This window comes from Cricetulus griseus, chromosome 8 (genome assembly GCF_003668045.3).
Source record: "Cricetulus griseus strain 17A/GY chromosome 8, alternate assembly CriGri-PICRH-1.0, whole genome shotgun sequence".
Taxonomy (NCBI): domain Eukaryota; kingdom Metazoa; phylum Chordata; class Mammalia; order Rodentia; family Cricetidae; genus Cricetulus; species Cricetulus griseus.
Genome location: NC_048601.1, coordinates 24,496,310 through 24,515,621, shown reverse-complemented (window position 1 = coordinate 24,515,621; position 19,312 = coordinate 24,496,310). Strand labels below are relative to the sequence as shown.

The 19,312-nt window shown below is 42.9% G+C and overlaps 2 protein-coding genes and 1 pseudogene across 5 annotated transcripts in view; 2 read left to right on the top strand and 1 right to left on the bottom strand.

The window, feature by feature from the left end:
- The window catches only part of Ccdc77 (coiled-coil domain containing 77), a 28,033-nt gene extending 17,295 nt beyond the window's left edge, over positions 1-10,738 (bottom strand). The window contains exons 1-6 of one of the 4 annotated variants that reach the window (XM_027429304.2): positions 10,610-10,730; positions 7,403-7,456; positions 5,667-5,904; positions 4,611-4,753; positions 3,098-3,194; positions 7-79 (exon numbers count right to left, since the gene is read on the bottom strand). In XM_027429304.2, the coding sequence (XP_027285105.1) occupies positions 7-79; positions 3,098-3,194; positions 4,611-4,753; positions 5,667-5,904; positions 7,403-7,440 (589 nt within the window). In that variant the 5' untranslated portion in view covers positions 7,441-7,456; positions 10,610-10,730. Of the gene's footprint in view, positions 1-6; positions 80-3,097; positions 3,195-4,610; positions 4,754-5,666; positions 5,905-7,402; positions 7,457-10,317 lie in introns of all 4 variants that reach the window. The other 3 variants (XM_027429305.2, XM_027429307.2, XM_027429306.2) reach the window with 3 other exon arrangements.
- Positions 5,099-5,226, top strand: LOC113837063 (annotated as a pseudogene).
- Positions 10,739-14,036: 3,298 nt separating the features above from the next.
- Kdm5a (lysine demethylase 5A) overlaps positions 14,037-19,312 on the top strand; it is a 72,890-nt gene continuing 67,614 nt past the window's right edge. Inside the window, exons 1-3 of the mRNA XM_027429308.2 lie at positions 14,037-14,672; positions 16,829-16,906; positions 18,929-19,051. Coding sequence (XP_027285109.1) covers positions 14,508-14,672; positions 16,829-16,906; positions 18,929-19,051 — 366 coding nt within the window. The 5' untranslated portion in view covers positions 14,037-14,507. The remainder of the gene's footprint in view (positions 14,673-16,828; positions 16,907-18,928; positions 19,052-19,312) is intronic.

Below are 19,312 nucleotides of genomic sequence, written 5' to 3'. Positions count from 1 at the left end.
GGTTACCTGCTTTGAATGCTGAAGGCTCATACTGTTCACACGCTTCTACAGCCTGGATAGTCTTTTGGAGGATGCTTACCTAAAGAAGTAGAAAAGGTATAGAAGTAATCTCAATATGTGTGAAATTGCTCAAAACGGGTATAATCATGTAAACACATTACATTTATATGAGAGGGAACCATGGACAAAGTAATAATTTTTGGGGATAAAATCCAGTGTTAATACAAACTAACAATAAATAAAAACACATGGCTACTTAATAAAATATATTTTGAAAAGTACTCTTTGAGGAAGATGTGGTGGTGTACACCTTCAATCCCAGCAGTTGGGAGGCAGAGGCAGGCAGATCAGATCTCTGTGAGTTCAAGGCCAGCCTGGTCTACAGAGTGAATTCCAGGACAGCTAGAGAGGGTTGTTACAAAAAAGAAAAAAAGAAAAAAAGAAAAAAAGTCAAGTGCTCTTTAACAAGAACATGCAAATGAAAATATATATATGATAATGCTACAGAGAATTTTTTTACAAAGTGAAAAGGCAGTCAAGCAAAGTGGTGTGCCCCTGAGATCCCCATATTTGGGTGGCTGAGGTAGGCAGATGACAAGTTTGAGGCCAGACTGGGTTATCTACTGAACTCCAGATTTGCTTGGGCTACATATTTAGACCTCGTCCTGTCCCATCCCATTCCTCCCCCCTGCAAAACAGGGTTTCTCTATATAGCTTTGGCTATCCTGGAACTTGCTCTGTACGTCAGACTAGCTTCGAATTCACATAGATCTTCTTGCCTCTGCCTCCAAAGTGCTGGGATAAAAGTGTGTCTCACCATTTGTGTGCTTTTGATAAAGACTATTATTAATTTGTAATCAATATAAAAAATGTTTGAAAAGAAATTAAGTTCTGAAATCTCTTCTTCACAAAGACTCCCTCTGCTTTCTTCTCTAATCTCAGCAAAACGTCTGTCCCTCTAAGCTTTAGTTTTCCTTTTGTTCTTCTCTTGGTGCAGTGCTGGGGAGGAACCAAGAGCCTCACACTCACTAGGCAAAGACTCTGCATTGAGGTATACCTAACCCTAGGCTTTAAGTTTTTTTTTTCTCCTTATCAAAAAAAAGTACATTTATTCATCAACAATGACACAATTTAGAATTAAAACACAGAATGGTGGCGCACACGCCTTTAATCCCAGCACTCAGGAGGCAGAGACCAGCCTGGTCTACAAGAGCTAGTTCCAGGACAGCCTCCAAAGCCACAGAGAATCTCGAAAAACAAAAACAAACAAAAACACCCCCAAAAGACCCACCACCACCACCAACAACAAAACATAGAATGAAAACAAATAACACATTTCTGAGTGTTTTCAAATTCCTGGCAAGTTACTCTTTAAGATTCAGGGACGGGTCAGGGGGTGTGGGCATGCCTTTAATCACAGGGCTCCAGAGAGAGAGACAGACAGACAGGTCTCTCTGAGTTTGAGGCCAGCCTGGTCTACAGAATGAGTTCCAGGATAGCCAAGACAACAGATTGTTGTTCTGCCTTCTTGATTATTCTAGTTGTTTAAGCTATCACCATTACTCCTCACCTGTCTTGATCTTAGGAAAAGGGTGCTCTACAAATCATCTCTCTGTCATTTGCTCTAAAAAGGCTCTTTAGAATTTGATTCCTTGGACTGTTCCTGACATTGGCTGTGTTGGGTTGGGTGCCTTGAGAAACAAACTGCACAGTGAAGATCTTCTTCCAGAATGTTTGTGGGGAACACTCTAAGGAGATCTACCTCTGAGGAAATAAGGGGAGTCTGGTTGGGTAAATGCAAAACTTCAGCTGTGATTTGGTTACAGCAGGTCCCTGCCAATACCATGGGGGATCTGAAGCTGAATGGCTTTTCAGAGCCATCTAAATTGAGGCAAAGACAATGGATTCTTATTCCCCTGAGCCCTACTGAGAAGGCAGAGAATGCAGACTGTCCCTGAGGGATAGGAGGCATAAGCAGGGAAGCAATTTCCTTTCTCTTTGAGCAGTTCTGAACGGAGAGTAAACTGTGAGCCATGAGCAGGCTATATTCCTTATCGCTGAAGACCCACTACAGTTGAAGACCCACTACAGCCAAGAAATTGTTCCAAGGCCCCTTCTCTGGATTCCCCAATAGAAAATCCTAATGTTTTAATAGCTGTAGCTGAGGTGTAGATTCATCTTTTTCATTTGTGGTTATATAATTTTTAGAATACCAGAAGCTAGGGATATAGCTTAGGTGTAGAGTGCTTGCATAATGTCTTAGTGTTTCTATTGCTGTAAAGAGACACCATGACCATGGCAACTCTTAGAAAAGATCACATTTATTTGGGGTGGCTCGCTTACATTTTGTATTTTTACTTCTCAGTTTGCTCCTTTTCATTCTAAGTCTTCATTAGAGTTAACATTAATAACCACATGACAGAGTCTATACTGGGCTGCTTTGAGATTTCCTCTGCCAAAAGAATTAATCCAAAACTCTTCACTTTGGCCCCAGGCAGACTCTTTGGACAAGGGTGAAAAGCAGCCACATTCTTCACCAAAATGTCACAAGAACAATTTCCAGGCAACATACTAACATTCTTCTCCTCTGAAAACTCTGTGAACTTCAACTCACAGAGAGCTGTGTGCCTCTGCCTTCCAAGTGCTGGGATTAAAGGCGTGTGCCACCACCACTCAGCATGGTTTCTTTCTTTTCTTTTCTCTTCTTTTTTTTTTTTCTTTTAAGATTTATTTATTATCTATACAGTGTTTTGCCTAAATGTATGCCTATACACCAGAAGAGGGTACTAGATCTCATTATAGATTGTTGTGAGCTACCATGTGGTAGCTATGAATTGAACTCAGGACCTCTGGAAGAACAGCCAGTGCTCTTAACCTCTGAGCCATCTCTCCAGCCTTCCAGCATGGTTTCTTAATAGTGAAAAAAAAAAAATCTTCAAAAGGTTTTTGCAGAAAAAAGCTTTAAACCTCCAGTAGATACTAGCCAGCTAACTTCATGGCTACTTTCCAAGTGGCATCTCTAACAAGTAGAGATGTTCTGACTATGAACCCTCAGCTGGGTAATGCTCATCATACCATAGCAGCAAAGATTACTTACTTTGTGGGGAGGCTCCTTACAAAAATAGGTCACTTCACCGGTGTCTGTTCCCACAAGAGCTAACAGATTTTGAATCTTTTTCTTGTCTTCCAGTTCCCTGCAATTCTCATAAAAAGTAGATATTACATACCAAAGATAAGTAACCATTCTATTTAAAGGATTTCCTTTCTAGTTGGGCAGTAGTGGTACACACCTTTCATCCTAGCACTCAGGGGGATTTCTGTGAGTTCAAGGCCAGCCTGCTCTAGAGTGAGTTCTAGGATAGCCAGGGTTACACAGAGAAACCCTGTCTCAAAAAGCCAAAAAACAAAAGTTAAAAAAAATACTAATAAAGTGGTTATACTGGTGGTTGCCAGGGCCTGGGAGAAAAACACAAAAGGAATTGTTTAATGGTCATAGTTGCAGTGTGGAAATATGAAAAGATTCCAGAGGTTGTCCAACAATGTAAATGTACCTACTTCTATTAAATACTTATAAATACTTAAAATGGACTAGGCTGACTGAGACAAGCATGTAATTCTAGTTACTCTGACAGCTGAGGCAGGAGGATTCCAAGTTGAAAGTCTGTCTGGGCTATAAAGAGAGTTGGGGGTAGCCTGGGCAATTTTAAAAAGAGTTAGGGGGTGGAATGGAGAGATGGCTCAGTGGTTAAGAGCACTGGCTATTCTTCTAGAGGACCCAGGTTCAATTCTCAGTACCCACATGGCAGGTAACAACTCTCTGTAACTCCAAGATCTGACATCTTCACACAGACATTCATGCAGACAAAACACCAATGCAAATACAATAAAAATAAATTAATTAAAAAAAAAGCCAGGGGTATAGGACAGCAGTAGGGTGTCTAGTATACATGAGGCCCCAGATTCAATCCCCAATATTAAAACAAAACATACAACAAGCCCCAAATAAACAAAAATGTAAAAGAAATAAGTCTCTCCCCCTCCAGAAATTTTGCAGGAATGTATCCATCTGTTCATGACACCCATCTCCCATTAGCTAACGCCTTCTTCAAGAATCATTAGGGGATGGTGGGTTGGCTCAGTTGGATAAAGGTACTTGCCATGTAGGAAAAATCCAAGTGTCCAAAGTTGTTCTCTGATCTCCACACTGAGCTCTGTTACAATGGTGTACCCCACATACAAACATCAGGTACACACACACAATAGAAAATAAGTTTTTTTTTAAAGGAATTATGATTGGATAAAGGCTTTTTCTCCCAAGTTTATGACTTCTTCATGAGGGCAGCCTGTACCCAACAACTGGTTAATATCAAGATACAAAAGTTTGAATCTGTTGCCTTTGAAAGAGCACCCTAGTCCTAGAGCTTGGCCTCTGTAACCCCCCATTATAGTTCTAATTTTCTAAGAACATCCCCAGTAACTGCCTTTCAGGGAAATCTCTACTGAAAGTTTGTTTTGTGGGGACACAACCAAAGAGGAAGACTGTAGATGAATTTCATCATTTTAAGTGTAACTCAGAGTTATAATTCTAACATTTCCCTTCTATTCACTACCTGATTCTTAGTCGGTCATTTTCTGAGTAGAGTCGTAAAACATGTTCCCGTTCCTGGAAGAGGCAGACCTGCATATCACTCAGGGCTTTCTGCAATTCAGCAATCTCTTCCTCCCTCTGCTGCAAATTCCATTCAAGTTTATGCTGCAAAAGAAAAATCCAGTAGAGTAGTTGAAAACAGTAGGTTTCAAAGGAAACCTCTTAGTGGATATAGAAGAGTCAGCTCATGTAGGAACATTTATTTTTTTTTAAAGATTTATTTATTTATTATGTATACAGTGTTCTGTCTGCATGTGTCCCTGCAGAACAGAAGAGGATACCAGATCTCATTTTGGATGGTTGTGAGCCATCATGTGGTTGCTGGGAATTGAACTCAGGACCTTTGGAAGAGCAGCCAGTGCTCTTAACTTCTGAGCCATCTCTCCAGCCCCATGTAGAAACATTTCTAACTGACGGTTTCACCAATACAGATTTCAAATGGCAGCACTAAGCTTTGAGCAGTGGCAGTATCGGAGCCAATGAGGTTTATCCGAGGTGCAATTATTGCTAATTGAAAACTTTTCTCAAATGGCAGCACTAGGTTATCCACACATTTGAGCTAAAAAGCAAAAGGATGAGATGGAGGTGTAGTCCAGTGGTAGAGCATCTGGTAAACAGGCAGGAAGCCCTACAGTCAATATCTAGCATTAAAAGAAAGGAAAGAGGGGGCTGGAAAGGAAAGCTATAGGATTAGTGTGATTGGAAAGTTCACACCCTTAGTCTTTCCTTTACACACAACAGCCCAAGAATGTCATATGTCTCATCTATCCTCCCTCCCTCCCTCCCCCCTCTCTCTCTGTGTGTGTGTGTGTGTGTGCGCGCGCGCGCGCGCATGCAGGTACATGTATAACCCAGAAGCTGATGTTGGGTGTCTTCCTCCATCACTTCTCCCACTTATTATGTGAGACCTGGTCTCTCAAGAGAGCTCAGCAATTCAGCAAGGCTTGGTCAGTGAGCTCCAGGACATTCCTGTTCCCAGTGTGGGAATTCTCTTTTTTTTTTTCTTTTGTTTTTTCACCTGTCCTTCACAAGATTCTCTGTAGAGGTCTAACTTCTTCAACAGGTCTTCATTTTCTGTCTCACAGTCAGCCATCTTCTTCTGGTAATACTCTAGAAGCTCCTGAGAAGGGCAAAGGACGGCCAGCCGATCCTCGGTTGAAGGCAGAGGAGTTGACTCCACCGAGTCTGCCATTTTCTTCCACCTGTTGGGATCACTGAAGCCACAGGCAGAACCACGTTTGGAGGCAGTTGTTATTCTATATGAAATTAGAAAGCATATATTAAATCCTCTGAATATTTGTGAAACATATATTTTTTTTTTAAATAAAAGGGGTTTTATGGGCCAGGCGCTGGTGGCGCATGCCTTTAATCCCAGCACTTGGGAGGCAGAGGCAGGCAGATCTCTGTGAGTTCAAGGCCAGCCTGGTCTCCAGAGCGAATGCCAGGATAGGCTCCAAAGCTACACAGAGAAACCCTGTCTCGAAAAACCAAAATAAATAAATAAATAAATAAATAAATAAATAAATCCTCAACATACACTCACACAACTATTTTCAATTAGCATGAAGAAATAAACCTGATGATACTTCCTCAAATATTAAAATATTGATGGGGAATGTCCTTCTGTATGCTGTGAATGTATGTTTCTCTTATTGGTTGATGAATAAAGCTGTTTCGGCCAATGGACACACAGGATATAGCCAGGCAGGAAATCCAAACAGGGAGAGGGGAAGGCAGTAGGTGGAGTGAAGGAGATGCCATGTAGCTGCTGAGGGAGCAAAAGACTCAGGAATTATTCTCCTGTAAGCCAAGACCTCATAGAGATATACAGATTAATAGAAATGGGCTAATAAGTAAGAGAGAGCTAGCCAATAAAAAGCCTGAGCCATCAGCCAAACAGTTTATAATTAATATAAGCCTCTGTGTGTTGATTTGGGACTAAACCAATGTGGGATCAGGCAGGACAGCCCTGTAACTTCCACTTACAGGGCTGGACCTGAACCTCAGCAGCAGAGCACATACTTGGCATACATAAGGCTAACACCGGAGTGCACACACCCATCCATCCCTAGCAGCCTACACAAAAGCTCATGACAGAAATACCATTTTATTTTCAAGGAGTAGGAAAGAGGCAAATAAAAATTTGAGCAAATTGGGCTGGAGAGATGATGGCTCAGCAGTTGGGAGCACTGGGTTCAATTCCCAGAACCTACAAGGCAGCTCACAACTGTCTGCAACTCCAGTTTCAAAAGATCCAACATCCTCACCAAGCAAGCAAGCAAAACACCAATGCACAGAAAATAAAAATAAATTAATCATTAAAACTAACAGAACAACTCTTACATTCTACAGACAAAGGGGAGGCGTGATTGTGAGGCAAGAATACTATCTGTAAATCCATCTCATGTTTATATATTGGTTGTTCCCTATGACCCAAGATTTACCATCATTGTGGTTCCTCCATTCACACTGAATGAGTCCTGGCATTTCCACAGAGACAGGGTCTCTCTATGTAGCTCTTGCTGTCCTGGAACTCAATATGCTGACCAGGCTGGTCTCAAACTCAGAGATCATGGCCTTCTGGGATTAAAAGTGTGTGCCACCACCACTGGTAAGCTACTTTAAACTCTAGATTCAGAATAAGAATAGAGAACAGAGATATAGGAAGTATGCTGTCCCTGGAGCTCCTATATTGACTGGATGAAACCTATAGAAGTATTGATTTAACTACTCAAAAATAAGCAAATATCTTACTTTCTGCAGACGGGTGTATGTGTCGGAGTGAAGTTCATTCTGTCTTATTCACATCTATCAAATACACAAAATTGATAATGAGGACCAGGAGGAATTAAAAAATATACATACATATATACATATATGCTATTCAGCTTGGTTCCCTCTTCAACATTTCCATATTTGACTCCTGAAGGGAACATAGCATTTAGACCAACACTGGGTATCTTCTTTAACTGCTTCTCCAACTTATAATTAAAGGGAAAAAGAACCCCAAAACCTTTTTTAGATTTATCTTATTTTTATGAGTGAGTGTATTTCTGCATGAGTATATGTACAACACATGTGTGCTTGGTGCCCAAAGAGATCAGAAAAGGTGTCACATACCCTGGAATTGAAGTTATGGTGTTTGTTTGTAGGGGAAGCTGTAGCCATGCCTACTTAGGGGCTGGCTACAGGTGTGCCTGACCACGCTTGCTTGCGAGGGCGTGGTCAGGGGACTTAAGGTGACTGCGTTTTCGCTTTCGGTTTCTCTTTTGGGCTTTCGTACAGACAGCTGTAAGTAAGGCTTTTCCCTTCTATTTCTACCTGACTCTGTATTGGTAATTCCCCACTGTTGTTGTAAGCCACCATGCAGGTGCTGGGAATCACATGGGGTCTTCTGCAAGAGTTAACAAGTGACCCTGACTGCTGAACCAACTCCCTAATCGATACTTTTTTTTTTTTTTAAACAAGGTCTTTCAATAAACCAGGAGTTCATCAGTTCCCATGGACTGTCCAACCAATAAGCTTCAGAGACCCACCTTTCTCAGAAAAACACATTCCCCAATCCTTCCCTCCCTCCTCCTTCCCTCTCACTTCCTCATACCCAACCAGCACCGGGGTTACTGTCATAAACAGCTGTGAAGGCTTTTTCATGGGTGTTGAAGATCCACTCTCTGGGCTTCATGCTTGTGAGGCAGGCACTTTGCCAACTGAGCTGTCTCTCTAAACCTTGTGGGTTTTTGTTTGTTTTCATTTTGTTGGTTTGAAAAAGTATCCAGCTATGAAGCCAAAGCTGGTGTGAGACTCATTATGTAATCTGGACTGGTCTGGGACTTTCATCCATCCTCCTGCCTGAGCTTCCCAAGTGCTGAGATAATATAGGTGGGTGCCTTTATACACTTAGTATCTGAAAAGAAATTCTGTGTGTGTGTGTGTGTGTGTGTGTGTGTGTGTGTGTGTGTGTGTGTGTGTATAGCGGGAAGACAACGTAAGGAGTCAGCTTTCTTCCTCCATTACTCAGATATCAGGGTCAAACTCATGCCTAGAAGCAAGCACCTTAACCTGCTGAGCCATCGTATATTTTTTAATACGCAATTTTAATAATGTTTAAATATATATTAATTTTATGTCTATGGGTGTTTTGCCTGCAAGTATGTCTGTTCACTAGGTAAGTGTATGCTGGTGCCCCAGGAGGCCAGAAAATTGTGAGCTGTCATGTGGGTGCTGGGAAGCTAACCCAGGTCCTTTGGAAGAGCAGGCAGTGCTCTTAAGCACCGAAGCATCTCTCCAGGCCCTGTCTAATGATTGTTTAAGAGAAAGGATACAGCCGGGCGTTGGTGGCAAACGCTTTTAATCCCAGCACTTGGGAGGCAGAAGCAGGCAGAGCTCTGTGAGTTCCAGGCCAGCCTGGTCTACAGAGCAAGTTCCAGGACAACCTCCAAAGAAATACAAAAAAACCCTGTTTGGAAACAAAAACAAAAGAGAGAGACAGAGACAGAGAGAAAGGATAGACCACTCCTGAGTTCCAGGACAACCAGAGTTACATGATGCTAGATAATTCTGTCTCAAAAAAGCAAGCAAAAGGGCTGGAAAGATGGCTCAGAGGTTAAGAGCACTGGCTGGTCTTCCAAAGGTCCTGTGTTCACTTCCTGGCAACCACATGGTAGCTCACAACCATCTGTAATGAGATCTGGTGCCCTCTTCTGATGTGAGGCACACATGGAGGCAGAAAGCTATATACATAATTAGTAAATAAATAAATCTTTAAAGAAATAAAATGGAATGCATGGAGAGCCACCTGTCTCTGCCTCCGGAGACCGGGAGAATTAAAGCCTACACACCACACCAGATCCACATAGTGTTCTTAGTTCTGTGCGTTTGTTCATGAGCTCCCTGGCAGCTGAAATACAGCTCCTTCCACAACTCCAACAAATTCACTTAATTCAGAATATTCTGTAAGTAAAATTTATCTTAAATATTATTTCCCTCATCTCCTTCCTGAATTTTTTTTTTCCATTCAAAATGATCTATCAAGGCAATTGTGGTGTCCTGTGTCAGTAAAACTTAGCAGTGAAGATCACCCAAAATGGAGGGCAGCCTAGACTAGAGAAGTTTTAAGTTCCAGATAAGCCTGGGCTACAGAGAGTGGCCTTGTCTCAAATAAGCAAAAACAAACAAACAAACAAAAACCACAAATGATCTGTCAGGATGATCTAACCATAGCTTGTGCATGTGTGTGTACTCCAGCACTTGGAAGGCTACGATACGAGTATTGCCATAAGACCAATATAAACAGTTAATGCCAAGCCTATTTGGGCTGCAGAGTTAGATCCCGTCTCAAAAATAAAAAAATAAACAAAAATTAAAAACATGTTTTCGCTGCTAAGTGGTTGTATTTACAGTTCCACTATGATAACCCGTCTTCCTGGCTGACAGAAGCCACCTTAACACTACTTCTAAGGCAGGGACGCCTTTGTTTATATAAAAGTTAGCGAATCTCTATTTCTTTGGATGTGTAAAAGGCCGAATTCAAGGCCCTGGGCATGCTAAGGAAACACTTTACATACTGGCCACAACACACACACCCCGAAAAATGTTCTATTTACTCGCATAACTACCTTCTGAACTAATTTATTATTCCTTATCTTACAAACGAGGAGATCGAAGCTTACAGAAGCGGGAGGGAGAGGGAGCCGGAACTCCATCCGTTTCCAGGGCGTCTGGATCTTGCTCTTCTCTTGCGAGTTCACCCAGTTCTTGACCAGATCCAAGCTCCCTCACCAGGTCCCGGAGACCTCTCCTTTTGCAGACACGCTTTCCATGACTGGTCCCCAAATCGCCTAACGACCCAGGTTTAGTCTTCTCTTCTTCAGTGTTTACCAACTTTTTTATCCCACCAGATTTTCTTTCTTCCCAACGTCTGTACTAAAATCCCTCTACATATACCCCGAAATCCACACTCACCAAGCACCAATCCTTGGCATCTGACAACGCAACCGAAAAGCAACTCAAATCAGCGAGGGTCCACAAACTGCTACCAATCGCTCACGAGTTTAAGCGGCCTTTCGGGTTTCGCACCAATAGGACGGTTGTTCACCCTTCCCATCTTGCCTTGCGCCTCACCGGGCAGGGGTTCCCGGGAAGTGTAGTTTTTCACCTGCACATTGCATTGCGTGTAGGCAGGGTATGTGGGGGGGGGGTGTGTGTGGCAAGTATCTCTTGCCTGTTAGAACTCACCGGTTTTGATAACTTGGTCTAAACACGCTGAACTTTTTTTTTAAATTTATTTATTAGTTCTAGTTAGGGAACAAAGAACTGTTTTTCTTTAATGAAACCTGTTGCATAAATGACATACAGAATCATGGAGCGGATCACAGCAATACTGTGATTGTCATTTGACATCACCTTCAATTTCATTTAAAGTGAGCCTAAGAAAAGTTTCACAAACCCTAAGGAGTTGTACTAGCAACACGTGGGAAGATGAACAAAAAGGATCAGGAGTTCGAGGTCATCCTCGGCCAAATAGCAATTTGGAGCCCTTGGTTATCTAAGCAAAAGGCCAAAACAGGAGGAAGGGAGAGAGAAATTTCCATTACTTGGTGGCTTAGATGTGGGGTTCAATGTCTCCAGTCAAAGGGATTATACATTCAAATGTTATGTCCAGCCAGTCTCATTTAAACATCAGGAGGCTATATGAAGAGCTGAGAGTGGGGGCTCATATTGAGACTAATCTCAGGACTCTGGGGGGCGGGGTGTCTCAACAACAAAACAAAAGAGGATACAAAAAGGGATTAAGCTGGGTATTGGTGGCACATGCCTTTAATCCCAGCACTCAGGAGGCAGAGACAGGTGGATCTCTGTGAGTTCGAAGCCAGCCTGGTCTACAGAACAAGTACAAGGACAGGCTCCAAAACTACCAGAGAAACCCTGTCTCGAAAAAACAAAACAAATAAATAATAAAATAATAAAAAAGGATTAATTCTGCAATGCATGGTAGCATTGCCTTAAACTTTAGAAAGCTTAAAGTCTGAAGCTTTCATGTCTATGTCAAGCTCAATAGCTCATAAGTGAAGCTACAAATTTCAAATGACATTGATTTTCTTAGTCATGTCATAGGAAAGGGTAAAGGGAAAGTTTATGGTTTTTTCTTCTTTGTTATTCTATTTTGATCAGTGCCTGTGAAATTTTTTGAGTCAGGCTGGAGTGGGGAGTATAATTCAGAGGCAGAAAACTTGGGTTTGTTTTGTTTTGGGGGTTTTGTTGTTTGGGGTTTTTTTTTTTTTGGCAGTATAAATAGAATTTTTGTTTACTATTTAGTATTCATTATTCCTGAAGCCCTAAGTTCTGTCCCAGGTTGTATCCAACCAATGAGCAAACAAGCAAATAGCCATAAAAATGTGATTTGGGTCTGGGGTGATAGGCTATGTCTTTTTGTTTGAATTTTTATTTATTTTTTAAATTAATTTTTTTATTCTAGTTTGTTTTTAAAGACAGGGTTTCTCTGTGTTGCCTTCACTGTCCTAGAACTTGCTATATAGACCAATCTGGCCTCAACACAGAGATCTGCCTGCCTCTGCCTCCTATGTGCTGGGTTTATGCCTTGAATTCCAGAATTTGAGAAGCAGATGGAGGAGGATCTCCATGAGTTCCAGGGTAGCCTGGTCTACACAGCAAGTTCAAAGCTAGCCACTCTACACAGCAAGTTCAAAGCTAAATTATTGTCAAATAATTACCAGAGTTAGGTATTAATTTCACTCTAACACTGATAAAATAAATTACAGATAAATATATGGTACTTGAAATTTCTTTTTCCTCTAAAGTTTTTTTTTTTTTCCTTGCCATTTTTTATCCCAGGGTGGCCTTGCCCTAGATAGCTGAGGATGATCTTGTAATTATGACCCTCCTGTTTCTGTCATCTCCTACGTGCTGTGACTACAGATACACTCTACCACTGGTTTTTGTGTTGCTGGGGATCAAACCCAAGGGCCCCAGCTCACTATGCACTTTGATTGCATGCTTAATGAAAAAAGTGTTTTGATAATTTTTAAGTTTTGAACTCCACTATTTCTTTTTATGTGAGTTTCCCTCATTATTTATTTAATTGAATGTATATGTATGTGGACTTGTGTAGAGGTCAGAAGACATCTTTCAGGAGTTCTCTCCTTCAACCATGTGGATTCCAGAAATCAAACTCAGATTCTTAGACTTGGTGGCAACCGTGCTTAACAGCTAGGCCCTTGCCATGTATTGACTGATTTGAAACTCAGTACGTATACCAGAAGGGCCTTGAAATTGTGGCATTCTTTCTACATCTCCTTCCCCAGCGTTGAGTTTATAGTCCTGTGCCACCACACGGGGTTTTTTCAAACTTAGACAATGTCTCCTGTAGCCTAACCAGGGCTCATATTCACATGCTACCTTTTTCTTTCTTTAGGGCTCGGGCTGCTCCTAACTATTTATCATTGTTGTGTTAATTTATGTGTGTGTTCAACACACACAAAACTAGGCATGCATGCAGAGGCCACAGGACTACTTTTGGGAGCGGGTTGTTGCCTTCCACCCTGAGACAAGCTTAAACGTATAAAGTAATTGTAGGATTATATAACCAGCAACAAGGTTTTCTGTCTGTTTTTTTTGAGACAGGGTTTCACACTGTACAGCCCTTGCTGATTGTGGAACTCCATGCGTGGGCAATCATGCCCAGCCTTACACGTAGAGGTTTCTGACAAGGTGACCAGTTTCATAGCAAACTGAAAGAAAAAAAAAAGTTAGCAGAGCCGGGCGTTGGTGGTGCACGCCTTTAATCTCAGCACTCGGGAGGCAGAGGCAGGCGGATCTCTGTGAGTTCCAGGACAGCCTCCAAAAACAATAAACACTGTCTCGAAAAACCAAAAAAAAAAAAAAAAAAAAAAGTTAAAACGAAAGAAAGAAAAAGTTAGGTGTTTTTAGGTCGTGTTTCCTCCTCAAATAAGACTGTTCGAGGAAGATTTCCAATAGCTGGAAGAGCAAGGCCAGGAGCTGTACAGTTGCTCCCTGTGTGGTGAGAAGGCCGTTGGCAGCTGGTGCTAAGCGGCCAGCGTGACGACTGAGGTGGGCTGGGTCCAACCGGTCACGGAGAAGTCAGAGCGCCGAGTAAAAGAGACCAAATTAGGTTCGTCGTAAAAAACAAAACTAAAATAGAGACACCGAAATTCTGCCAAGAGTTGGTCACTTGTCCAAACGTCAGACAGCTGTGTGGAAAACAGGTCTCGGAGAAGAGAAAAGGCAGAGCAGCTGCCCTAGGCCCGCCTTGTTTTCGTGTCCCCGACACAAAGAGGAACAGGAACCTCCTCACCGGAAACAGAACCTCTGCTCTCTGAGGCATTACACATTCCTCCGCGCGCCGGAAGCGCGCGTTCCCCCTGGTGGGAGAGCTTCTCCCTCGCCTTCCCTCGAGGGAAGGTCGTGGAGCCTTCAGAGTTCACGCAGCCAGAGTGGACGGAGGGCGCAGAGCTTCGGCAGGGAGGCCGATAAAAAGCCACGCCAGGCCGTCCCGAAAGGGAGTCAGGCAACGGGGCCGGACTAGAAGTCGCGGCGGCGGCGGCGGCGGGATTCTGTTTCCTGCGGTGCGGACGGATTTGGCAGTACGTTAACTTCCGGAAGCGTCCTGGCCCTGAGAGGAAAAGCCCTGAAGGAAACAATAACAAACGACCGGAGGAAGCGCTCCTGAGTCTTGTGTGAGGAACGGTTCTCTCCCGGGAAGATGCTCTGCGGCCTCTGTGAGGGGACGTGAGAGGGCTTGGTGGCCGTCACCTCGCCTCTCGCCCGCCGCTCGCTCGCTCGCTCGCTCGCTCGCGCGCTTCAGGGACCCCCGACCCTGGCCATGGCGGGCGTGGGCCCGGGGGGCTACGCGGCGGAGTTCGTGCCGCCCCCGGAGTGCCCGGTCTTCGAGCCCAGCTGGGAGGAGTTCTCAGACCCTCTCAGTTTTATCGGCCGCATCCGGCCTCTGGCGGAGAAAACTGGCATCTGCAAAATCCGTCCACCCAAGGTAGCGACCCGGGGACGGTGAGGGGCTGGGGGGGGCGGGGCGGGAGGGCCGTTCTCTTGCCGAAGCTTTTCCTGTGGCGGGGTGAATGGGCTTCCGCGTAGCCCCGTCCTCTTTTTTTTTTTTTTTTTTTTTTTTTTTTGGACTCAGAGTCTGCGTGTGAGGGTGTTTTGCCTCGGTTTCTGAGGTAGTTTCACGTCCACTTTTACATTTATCTGAGGGCGTGAGTATGGGTGCGCGCGCGCGCGTGTCTTGTACGTGGGTGCGCGCGCGCGGAGAGGTCAGAGGACATTTTGTGGGAGTCGATTCTCTTTCTGCGTTGTGGGTCTCAGGGTTCGAACTCGGATTGTCGGGCTTGGGCCTGACGCCTGAGCCATCTCCCTAGCTCTCAGGTCCACCCCCAGACGACAGAAAGCGGTGTCTCTGGGAACTTTAACTTCCAGAACTTACTTAGGCACGAATACTGTTCTTTGGGTCGGAGTTAAGGGTCACCAGGCTTCGGGCCCTTTCTAGGAAAGGTGTGTGACGCGTCATGCCTTTAAGCTCATGCACAATCACTGTGTTTCCGTACTAAAAACTCCACTTGTGTGGGCTATTTCTGTGCCCGAGCCTGCTAATGCTCAGTTTATCAGACCTTCACAGGCCACTACTCAGGTTTCTTAAAATGTAATCCGAGATGGACTTGCTGCCATGATGATGTCACTGAACTAGAACCCCCAAGCTAATTACTACTGCAACAAGAAAGGACATCCTTGGGAGGATAAAAGAGCATTAATGAATTATTTTTTAAAATATAGAGGTGTACAAATAATTGGTCAATAAGTGGGCATGAAGGAAAACGTTGAAATCTTTTTTTTTTTTTTTTTTTTTCCTTTGGGTACAGGGTTTCTCTGTGGCTTTGAAGGCTGACCTGGCACTCGCTCTGTACACCAGGCTGACTTCGAACTCTCAAGAGATCCGTCTGCATCTGCCTCCCGAATGCTGGGATTAAAGGCAGCATTAAAGGCACCAACGCCCGGCACGTTGAAATCTCTTGATGTTAAGATTTCAGAGTTGTCATATAAATAATCAAGTTTGCCTTCAAATTGGTTAATTATCCTCACTTTGTTTGGTTTCTCCGTGTGTAGCTCTGGCTGTCATGGAACTCACTCTGTAGACCAGGCTGGCCTCCAACTCAGATCCAAGGCCTCTCTCTCCTGAGAGCTGGGATTAAGGCAGTCTGCCACCACCCGTCAATTAGCCTCACTTTTTAAGGTTAGGAAAGCAGATAGTACCCTCTTATGAGTGGAATTAATTCCCTAAGAGTTTGAGTGATACGCTCAAGGTCAAAAGTTTTTTTCTTTTTTATTCATTAGACTAGTGCTTTCCAAATAATGATGTTGGGGTGGGGAGAGTGTTGCAAGGCCCTGGGTTCAATCCCCAGCAACATGGGAGAAAAACCTTGTTTGGTTGTTGCTGCGGGGGAAAATCAGCACCAGGGTCAGTTGGATATTGTTTAAACAAGATCCCGATGCCCTGTGAAGAGTAGAACCAATTTTTGAATGTGGACATTTGCAATCTATTTTCTAGCAAGTACAAAGATGATTTTTTGTTGCTGTTGAGATGTTCAAGCTATGTAGTCTAGGCTGACTTGGAACTCTTGATCCTGCCTCTTCTTCCTGAGTACTAGAATTACTGACATGTGTCATACCCAGTCACTGGGGGTTCTGTTTTTTTGTTTTTGTTTTTAACTTTTACTTGATAAGCCTATTGTTTATTGGACACTGTTTTGTGTTTGACAAGCTCATTGTATTCTTCCTGGATAACCTTAGAGACTGTAATTGTATACTGTGGGATGGTAAGACTTGAGAATTGCTTTTCCAAGTAATATTAAAATAAAAACTTTTTATAAACATATTGCTCTTTGTCAGGCCATGGTCATGAATGCCTCTAATCCCAGCACTGGGAGGTAGAGGCAGATAGATCTCTGAGTTCGAGGCCAGCCAGGCTACACAGAGAAACTGTGTCTTGAAAAAGCAAACAAACAAGCAAAACCAATAAATAAATAAAAATAAAAAAAATCTTTGTCTTTATAGTGAAGATTTAAGCTCACTAATATATTGTTCCTGTGATTCCTAGCAAATCCATTCTAAATTACCAGAGTAATTCTTTCCATTTAGGATTGGCAACCTCCATTTGCATGCGAAGTAAAAACCTTCCGTTTCACTCCCAGAGTCCAGCGCCTGAATGAACTTGAGGTGAGTATTAGACCAATATTTCTGCTGTTTTGGTGTTTGGGACTCAGGGTTTCACACAGACTAAGCACATGCTCTACCATGGCTTTATAGCTCCATTGATTACCTTGGGATTGTAAATAGAATTTTGAAGAGCTCATGTACCAAGGCCTATACTCTATCTTAACTGGGATTTAATAAACTAGTAGTTACTTAATATTTATGAGGAATATCTTTTTTGTTTGTTTTGTTTGGAGACAGGGTTTCTCTGTATTACTTTAGAGCCTGTCCTGGAACTCGCTCTGTAGACCAGTCTGGCCTTGAACTCACAGAGATCTGCCTGCCTCTGCCTCCCAAGTGCTGGGACTAAAGGTGTGCCCCACCACTGCCCAGATTGACCTGTATACTGTATTTTCATAATAGAAAATCCAGGAATTATAGAGAAATGGAAGGTCTCATATAGCCCAAGATGTCATTTAGCTGGATGTATAACCCAGAACTATCCAAATCTCCTGATCTTCCTGCCTCTACCTCTTGTGTGTTGGAATCACAGGTGTGCACCACCATGCCCAGTTTATATGATGCTAGGGGTAGACTCCAGGTCTTCAAAAAGCTAGGCAAGCATTCCACCAACTGAGCTACTTCCCCAGCCTCTTTTCCTACTCTCTCACCTTCTTGAGCCAGTCTTTCTTTGGAGCCAATATGGTCTAGTCTAGAACTTATGTAGCCCAGGCTAGTTTTGAACTCATGATCAGTCTCCTGAGTGTGCTCGGATTACAAAAGGCTTTTGCTGTGATGCCCAGCTCCAAACTCAGGAGTTTGTTTTCCTAATTAAATTTATGTTAGATAGCATACAAAATAATGGATTTCATTACAGTATTTTCTTTTTCCTTTTTTTCTTTTTTGGTTTTTCGAGTCACGGTTTCTCTGTGGCTTTGGAGGCTGTCCTGTTCATTACAGTATTTTCACATTGTTAGATATAAAAATGGAGGCAGCAGGGGTTGGTTCAGGAAAGGAGCTGACAAATTACTCTGTAGGAATGAAGTTTATTAGGAGAAAGGGCCTATAGACCATGATTGTGCCTTTAGGTAGGAGAGCATTAGAAACAGAATTACATTTAAAATAGCTTAACAGTGGCTGGAGAGATGGCTTAGTGGTTAAGAACACTTGTTGCTCTTTCAGAGGCCTTGGGTTGGACTTCCAGCATACACATGGTGGTTTACCACCCTTTGGAACTCTAGTTCCAGGAGAATCAGATGCCCTCTTCTAGTATCCATGGGCATACTACACCATTCACATTAAAAACAGCAATAAGCTGGTCAGTGGTGGCGCACGTCTTTAATCCCAGCACTCAGGAGGCAGGGCAGGCATATTGCTGTGAGTTTGAAACCAGCCTGATCTACAAGAGCTAGGTCCAGGACAGCCTCCAAAGCCACAGAGAAACCATGTCACAAAAAAAAAAAAAAAAAAAAAAAAAACCCACAACAACAAAATGAACTAAAAACAACATAACAGGGCCTTAAATGGAAGGAGAGGCAAAGAACTTTATTAAAAAAGATAGGTTGGGCTGGTAAGATGGTTCAAAGGTTAAGAGCAATGGCTGCTTTTCCAGAGGTCCCTGGTTTAATTCCTAGCACCCACATGGCAGCTGACAGCTGTCTGTAACTCAAGTTCTAGAGGATCTGACACTCTCTATCAGTATTCACATTGTCATTGTGCTTCTATAGTAGAAACTCTGCTGTGTTGACTGTTTTCTGTGTCCAGGCCTGCTAACATCCAGTTTACCAAATCTTTTCAGACAGCCAAACAACCCAAGTTCAACACTACTCTTCTTTTATAGTGAGATCTAAGTGTTGAACTCGGGTCATCAGACTTTGTTGGCAAGTATTTTTACCTGCTAAACCCTCTTGCTGGCCTTGCTTTCTCCCTTGCTTCTCGATATACTGGGAATTGAATCTAGGGCCTTGAACATGCTGGACAAATGATCTACCACCATGCTTTATCCCCAGCCCTATGTTTTTGATTTTTGTATTTTAATAATTTTAGGCAATGACTAGAGTGAGATTGGACTTTTTGGATCAACTGGCAAAGTTTTGGGAGCTTCAAGGATCTACATTGAAGATCCCTGTGGTGGAGAGAAAAATCCTGGATTTGTATGCTTTAAGCAAGGTGAGACCAATGCTTGGCTTAGACGGTTAACAGGAGCTGAAATATAGCTCAGTGATAATGAGTACTTCCTTAGTTTGTGTGCCAGGTCCTCCCATGAAGAAATTGAGCAGAGGTTTGTGATTCATGAAGTAAAGAATTTTAAATAATTTTTCTTTTGTATTTGTTTTGTTTGTTTTGAGACAGGGTTTCTCTGTGTAATAGCCCTGGCTGTCCTGGAACTCACTTTATATATATAGTCCAGGCTAGCCTTGAACTCACAGA